This window comes from Micropterus dolomieu, linkage group LG21 (assembly GCF_021292245.1).
Source record: "Micropterus dolomieu isolate WLL.071019.BEF.003 ecotype Adirondacks linkage group LG21, ASM2129224v1, whole genome shotgun sequence".
In the NCBI taxonomy this organism is placed as follows: Eukaryota; Metazoa; Chordata; class Actinopteri; order Centrarchiformes; family Centrarchidae; genus Micropterus; species Micropterus dolomieu.
In genome coordinates, this window is record NC_060170.1 from 23,782,014 (window position 1) to 23,790,074 (window position 8,061).

The 8,061-nt window shown below is 41.5% G+C and overlaps 1 protein-coding gene across 1 annotated transcript in view; it reads left to right on the top strand.

Annotated features, from left to right (window-relative positions):
- LOC123959896 (dynein axonemal heavy chain 10-like) overlaps positions 1-8,061 on the top strand; it is a 24,109-nt gene that overhangs the window by 4,847 nt on the left and 11,201 nt on the right. Inside the window, 26 exon segments of the mRNA XM_046034226.1 lie at positions 95-285; positions 434-632; positions 752-946; positions 1,088-1,258; positions 1,690-1,866; positions 1,943-2,101; positions 2,225-2,391; positions 2,493-2,624; positions 2,626-2,639; positions 2,758-3,187; positions 3,275-3,431; positions 3,541-4,020; positions 4,108-4,266; positions 4,363-4,479; positions 4,602-4,704; positions 4,813-4,991; positions 5,108-5,319; positions 5,502-5,567; positions 5,569-5,650; positions 5,755-5,988; positions 6,066-6,188; positions 6,281-6,514; positions 6,596-6,819; positions 6,913-7,182; positions 7,292-7,475; positions 7,582-7,716. Of these exon segments, the coding sequence (XP_045890182.1) occupies positions 95-285; positions 434-632; positions 752-946; positions 1,088-1,258; positions 1,690-1,866; positions 1,943-2,101; positions 2,225-2,391; positions 2,493-2,624; positions 2,626-2,639; positions 2,758-3,187; positions 3,275-3,431; positions 3,541-4,020; positions 4,108-4,266; positions 4,363-4,479; positions 4,602-4,704; positions 4,813-4,991; positions 5,108-5,319; positions 5,502-5,567; positions 5,569-5,650; positions 5,755-5,988; positions 6,066-6,188; positions 6,281-6,514; positions 6,596-6,819; positions 6,913-7,182; positions 7,292-7,475; positions 7,582-7,716 (4,794 nt within the window).

Below are 8,061 nucleotides of genomic sequence, written 5' to 3' on the forward strand. Positions count from 1 at the left end.
AAAAAAAGGATTTAAAAAAAAATAAATGGTGACTGCAAAATTGTTCTTCAATCCTCATCTTCACTTTTATCAAAGTTACTGTTGTCTGTTGTAGAATCTGGCTACTGGAGTAAATTTTGGTGTGATCCTGGAGACCATCCCTCCCCTGATGAGCAGCCTGCAAATTGTGTGGATGATCTCTTGCCACTATAACACAAACGAGCGCATGGTCCCTCTAATGGAGCGTATTGCCTGGCAGCTGTGTGAACGTGTGGATCAAGTAGTTGATGTCCACAAGCTATTCAAGTATGTGTGAATATATTTTTCATAGGAAGTTCAGGTTTTAGATAGAGTTTAACTTAAAACATTGGTCAGCAATCAGTCAGAACCCTTTATTCGCATAGGTTGTTTTGTGGTTTCAGTATAATTTAACAATGTGCTGTGCCTTGGACAGAGATAAGAGGGAAGTGGCCAAATCTAAGGTGCATGATGCTAAGCAGGTTCTCGACAAGTGGAAGTCATCCTACTTTGAAATGCGTGCTGAAATTGAAGAATCAGATAGGGATCCACGGTGGGAATTTGACCGGAAGAGACTGTTTGAGAGGACTGATTACATGGCTTCCGTCTGCCAGGACCTGTACAATGTCTTGCAGGTCAGTGTACATACACTTCATAAATTCTGACCTCTCACTCAATAGCTGAACATGTGAAGATACATAAAAAGCAACTCAGTTATTTAAAATTGTTTTCCTGGATTTGTGATTTTGTGCAGATTTTGGAGGAGTTCTATAACATCTTTGGTCCAGAGCTAAAAGGTGTGACTGGTGACCCAAAACGAATTGATGAAGTGCTGTGCAGAGTGGAAAGCCTGGTTTTGCCTATTGAGGATGTCAACTTTAATCCTTTCAACATCTGTAAGATGAGCAGCTGGAAAATGATCATGCAAGACTTTGACACTACGGTGCAGGTGAGTTTAGGACGTCCAGCATGCAGAAGTTGAAGGTTCTGGATCAACACAACAAGTTAATTAAGCTTTGCTAGTATTAATGTACTTGTCAGTTGTCTGTGTGCTGCACCTCTGTTATCAAGCTGACTCACTTCTTCTCAGGCTATTGAAGGAGAGGCCATCAACTTCATTGATCAATCTTTTAAGACACTGCGCTCTTCAGCGGCTGCCTTTGACATGCTCCTGAAATTCAAACACATCCGCTCCAGAGAGGCCATCAACAATCATTTGATGAGAAAGTTTAATGACATCCTGGCTCAGTATTGCAAAGAGGTACCGTACTATGAAATCAAGAAAAAGTGCTGATTGGTATTTGACGTCACAGTTATATTTTAAATGCTATCAAATTATATGATAATATCAGATCAATACAAAGCTTCAGTTTCAGGAACACTGAGTCCATGCATGTGTATTGCAATGTGACATACATTGTATTACAAACATTTACAACTAACTAAATTTAGTGATTACCCGTGGCAATTATTTCCTGTACATTTGATGTATCAAGGTGGAGCACATTAATCCATATAAAACCATGAAGTTAGATTGCACGCAGCTTCATCATTCAACACTGCTGTATTTAAAAAAAACGTGCTGCTGTACCAGTTTATAATTAGGAATTTGAATATAGTGAACATGGTCTGCAACAAGCACTTTTGTAGAAAACTTCTGCAAAGTCTTAAGTCTTTTTGTCTATGTTGTAGGTGGAAAGCATAAATGAAATATTTGAGGCAAAGAAGAACAAACCACCACTAAATAAGAATGAGCCTCCTGTGGCAGGAGCCATTAGATGGGTCCGATCTCTTTTCCATCGCATCAAACACACCATCCTTCCCTTCCTGCAAGAGCCAGAGATGTTGGACGGAGAACAGAGCAAAGTGGTGAGTTATGTCAATGTTCCACAGCTGTATAGGTTTAAACTTTTTGTTATTGAAAGCCTTGCTACATTCTGCTTAGGCCAAGGACAAGTACGTGGAAATGGCTGCGCAGATTCGGGACTATGAGGTGAAGAAGTATAAGAACTGGATGGCTGAGACAGAACACAACTTGCCATTGCTAATGAAAAAAACCCTGTTGGACAAGATTACCAGTGAAAAACAAATCCAGGCAGAACTGGTATATATCCTATACTATTTACTTACGTATCCCTCTTATTCAGTATTGTGCAAAATACAGATACACTAACTATTCTTATTCTCTCAAATTCCCTACATTTGTTTTGATTATTCTCGTTTTAAGGATGTCCCACCAACTGAAGGCAGTCAAAAGAGGGGCATGCGATACACTGTGAACTTTGCTCCAGAGATCAAGGAAATAATTTCTGAGACCAACAGCCTTGTGTCACTGGGCTACTCTGTGCCGTATCTGGCTCAAAATATTGCTCTACAAGAGCACAAATTAATCAGGTAATGCTACCCGCCAGTAACTGAATACAGAGTAGATACTAAATCACAAAACCACCGATTGGTGTAGTCTCTGGCCTGACCTCTGTAAATCTTGGTTTTAGGTATGTGGATAATCTGTACAACCTTGTCAACTGCTACCACTGTGTAATGGACAGCCTTAGTGAGGCACAGTTCATTATGCTGGCTTAACAGATCAAAGCGGTGGAAAAAGAGATGCAATTTGGAGTCAAAAGACTGGAATTCCTTGGGTATGATGCATGCAGAGGCACAAATGTTTGTGTAATCTGATTTATACACACTCAAGTTCTGATGAAATGAATGTTGTCTGTAAAATTGATTTCAGATAATATGTTTTTATCTATTTAGGTATCGGAGACTTCATCAGCCGGGGCAGGCAGGCTGTCTCTAAGTTTGAGTCAGTTGTCAGTCAAATTCAGAAGAATGAGCGAGAGATCGATTCCAAATTGCAATCCATGGTGATGGCAAACCTACTGAAATTTCCAGTCCCAGATAAATCAGACAACTTACCTGGTAAAACTAAAAGAAGGATATTTTTTATCAGATGTAATAATTACATTATAAGAATTCATTTTCATTGACTCTGTGAATGTATTGAGCGAGAGCGGACCAAGACTGTGAATTTACTGAGTAGGAAGTATGCCGACATTGGACCCCTCATTACTAAGATAGAACATTTGATCATGGAAACCAGCAGTGGCAAAGCCAAATGTATGGTTGATTATTACATGTACTGGGAACGCAAGGTACTAGACTCCCTTGTGAAGATGGTGCTGAGGTAATTACGTGATAATGCTCCTTTAAAATGCAGTACAGTATCTTTCTCAAGCATTGTAACATCCCTCTTGCTGACTTTCACATTTAGGAACGTTCAGGCCTTCAACGTGGCGCTGATGGGAAATACTGCTCTTTTCCAAATTGATGCCATCCTCTCTGCCCCTAAGATTGTGTTGCAGCCCCCAAGCAATGAGATCTACTGGCTCATCATGCAGTGTATCAGAGACTGTATGGAGAGCACCAAGGTGGGATCACCATGATTCTCCATGAGTTTCACAAAATTTTTGTCCAAGTATTATTTCTAATCTTACACGGTTGACGTGACTTGGTTGTGCTCATATTTCTGTATTTCAGCAATTTGTGCGTTGGATGCGTGGGACCTGCATTGAGTGCCCCCCACAACGTGTGAGTGGTGAAGAGGAGCTAGTGACATTTACCTTCTGCAGTGACGTGTGGCAGCATCCTCAGATACACGAGAGTGCCAGGACAGTGTACCAGAATGTTCAGAGGCTCCTCCTGTCTGTGGATCGGTACCTTGACCACTGGAGACGCTATAGGCCCCTTTGGGAAAGGAACAAAACCATCGCCAATGAAAAGTTTGCTGCCAGAAAACCATCCTGTGTCATGTATGATGATAAGCTGCAGTTCCTTTCTCATATCAATCAGGAGGTGATGCTGGAGTCTTTGTTTAAGAATGAGCACAGCATCCGTTTAAACCTGGAGCCTCTGGCTTACACAGTGCGGGAGATCGCTGAGTCCTGGATCAGTTCACTAGGTAGCCTGCTCAACAAGCCTACCAAGGAGGATCTCTTCAACTTGAGAGATGAACTCAAGGTATTGAATCATGCTGTACTGTTTGTTATTTTTATAGTAAATATCCTTTTTATATGTGATTCATCCATGTGTTTTTTTCTACAACAGCAACTCTCTACGAAGCTGAAACAGAGCCCTGACACTTTTGAAGAGCTAAAGTCTGTCCTTAGCACGATCTCAGACATCAGGGATATGTCTCTAGATGTGGAGATGAGATTCATTGATATCCAGGAAAGATACAGAACACTGGCCATGTACAAAATAAAGGTACTGTGTGTTTAATATTAAATTATTTTGCCTTGAAAGCATAAGTTTATAGTGTTTCCCTTTGTTGAATTCCTTCGTTGTATTTTTTATGTGTAGGTTGGGGAGGATGAACTGGAGCTGGTGACCAATATCGGCCAGATGTGGAGTGACCTATTTACAGAATCCAGAAAAGTGGGTCGAAGTCTGACAGATGTCAAGAAATCATTTACTGAGGTAAGACACCAAACCCAAAACATCTGCCTAAACAGAAAATTAAATGTACTGTTTATTTTGTGTTTTTTTATTTTATTTAAATTTCTGGATCTTTTCTTATTCTCCCTCCATTACACCCCCAGATTACAAAGGAGAAGACTGAAGAGTTTAAGAAGGAGTTGTCTATCTTTGCTGAAAGCTTTAACATGCATGGCCCTGGAACTGTGGGAGATGATTTGGAGAAAGGTATTTGTGAACTTGAACCCTGCCTTTGTTACATCCAGAAGAACAAAATATGGTGTTATATCTTCAAATGTATTGGAGCAACCAGTCTTACTCTTTTGTTCTTTGCAGGACTGACCATTATGGAAACATGTGAGGCGGACCTTGCCAGGGTAGTGGCAGGACGACAGGAGCTAGCTAATGCTGAGAAACTGTTGGACTTACCAGTCACCGTGTACCCAGAGGTTATCAGCATTCAGAATGACATGAAGGGCTTGAGACAGATATATGGTATCTATAAAGCTCAGAAGGTCAGATGTGGTGGTTGTCGGTGACACATCTAAGTTACATATTAGGACACATTTAACGAAATTCTAGTCAACATGGTTTTTCAAGTATTTCATGTGTTTGTCCTTTACATCTTTAGGATGCAAAGACAGAGTGGTCTCAGACCTTGTGGGTGGATTTAAACATCCAGCTACTGCAGGAGGGTGTTGAGGGTTTCATAAAAAGCTTGAGGCAGCTGCCCAAAGATGTGCGGGCGTTACCAGTGGCCTTCTTTCTAGAAGGACGCATGAAGGAGTTCAGAGAGTCCCTGCCTCTTCTGCTGGACCTGAAGAATGAGGCCCTCAGAGACAGGTCAGTCTGCAGATTGACACCAGAATCTAACCAAAATAAATCTGACACCCAAAACAAGATGCAGATTAATAATAGTATCAAATTATTGTATGTTGACCAGGATATATATATATATATATATATAAATATACTGTATATGCACACCTCAAAATTTCAGTGTGTTTTTATGTTTTGTGCTGCAGACACTGGAAGGAACTGATGGAAAGGACTGGCACTAGCTTTGAGACGAACCTTGACAGCTTCACTCTGGTTTGCTATGGAGTTGCACAAATATGCAAATGTCATAGGTGACATTGTCACTTCTGCTGTAAAAGAGCTCAGCATTGAGAAGGCAAGCGCCTTTGTGAATGGCCTTAAACTGTGGATTTGTTGAATTAGTTTATCAGTAAAATCATAAAAACTTATGAAACATACTATCTGTATCTGTGCTTCCAGGGAGTGAAGGAGGTGGTGGACACCTGGGAAAACATGAATTTCCTTGTGCTGCCCTATTTTAAAGGCACCCAGGAACGTGGTTCTATTCTGGGTGCAGTGGACGAGATCCTGCTGAATGTGGACAACGATGCCATGAACTTACAGAGCATGGCGGGCAGCCGTTTCGTTGGACCTTTCCTTGGCACCATACAGCAATGGGAAAGAGACCTGTCCCTTATCAGTGAGACCATAGAGGTCAGTGAGACCGGCCAAATCGCCGTCACACTTAATGTGACCTATAAAATCCCTACTGATTTTTTTTTCTTGCACAGGTATGGTTGCTGGTACAACGGAAATGGATGTACCTGGAGAGCATATTCATTGGTGGCGACATTCGCTCACAGTTACCTGAGGAAGCCAAGAAATTTGATAACATTAACAAAAGGTTTAAAGAAGTGAGTGTTAATATACACATACAAACATAATATTAGCCAATCAAAGTACTCTCAATCTCACAATAATATCTTCTTCTTCATTTTCTGTGTAGATAATGAGTGGCACAGTGAAGGCTCCAAACATTAAGAGGTGTTGCCTGGTTCCAAACCGGCTAACAGACCTGCAGGCCCTGAGTGATGGCCTAGAGAGGTGCCAGAAGAGTCTTAATGACTACCTGGACTCCAAGCGGAACGTGTTTCCTCGCTTCTTCTTCATCTCTGATGATGAACTGCTCAGCATTCTGGGGAGTAGTGACCCTGCTTGTGTCCAGGAGCACATGATCAAGGTATCGGGGCAGAGAAAGATCACTGCTTGCCATGTGTGTGAAACATTTTCCTAGATAATTTTCTTTTCATCGTTCCACAAGATGTATGACAACATAGCATCTCTGAGGTTTGATGTGAAAAGCAACGGGGAGACGGTAGCTGGAGCCATGGTGTCTGCTGAGGGTGAGGTGATGGAGCTGAAGAAGCCCATCCCAGTGGAGGGCAGGGTGGAGGAGTGGATGACAGCAGTACTACTGGAGATGAGGAGGACTAATAGACTCATCACAAAGGAAGCAATCTTCCGCTACTGTGAAGACAGGGGCAGGTGTGTGTAGATACTACATGTGTCTGAGCAATTTGGCCAGTGTCTGTGTATGCAAATGAGCCACAGCAGAGTTGTCATTTCTATGTCTCTCAGGGTGGATTGGATGCTGCAGTACCAGGGCATGGTGGTGCTTGCTGCAAATCAAGTGTGGTGGACCTGGGAGGTAGAGGATGTCTTCAAAAATGTGGCGAAAGGAGAGAAGTGCGCACTGAAGAACTACGCTAAGAGAATGCACCAGCAGATTGACGAGCTGGTCACACGCATTACACAACCTATGAAGAAAAATGACAGGCGAAAGATAAACACCGTGCTTATCATTGATGTCCATGCTAGGGATATTGTAGACAGTTTTGTACTTAACAGGTAAACTTAACTGTTGCCAGTTTCAACAATTTTTTTTATCGCACATGAGTGTAACTCGTGTGTTTGAAGGTGAACTTAAATGAAATTAGAAATGTTATTATCTTTTCAGTATAATGGACGCACAAGAGTTTGAGTGGGAAAGCCAACTAAGATTCTACTGGATCAAGAAACATGACAACCTATTTGTGCGTCAGTGCAGTGCGTCATTCTCTTACGGCTATGAATACATGGGGTTGAATGGTCGATTGGTTATAACCCCACTGACAGACCGGATCTACCTCACACTCACACAGGTCTGAGAAGCTTTGCAAATTTGTATTAACCAAACAAATTAATAAAAACACAGAAAGCTGTTTCAGAAGCAGGATCTCTGCATGTGGGTGTGTATTTGTGATGCAGGCCCTCTCCATGTACCTGGGTGGAGCTCCTGCTGGACCGGCTGGTACAGGAAAGACGGAGTCCACTAAAGATCTGGCCAAGGCTTTAGGCCTGCTCTGTGTGGTTACAAACTGTGGTGAGGGCATGGACTACATGGTAAGGAACCTCCACTTGAAGAGCCAGAAGCTACTGAAAAATATGTTAGTAACGTAAACCTGCTGTGGGGCATTTTCCCGAGAAAGGGCATCAATTTGTTTACATTATAATTCACGTTTGCAAGACGTGTGTTGTTTTGCCCAAATGATAAATAAATATCTCAATTTATTAAACAAATGTTTTTAGAAGTATTAGTAGTTTGTCACATGTAAAAAAAAAAATGCAACCACAAACATTTGAATCGTATGTTCATGCATTTCTGTATCTGTGTTGGAAAAATATACCATATACACATATAACTGTATCCAAAATTGTTGTCTTGCTGCCCATGTGCTCATTTGTATC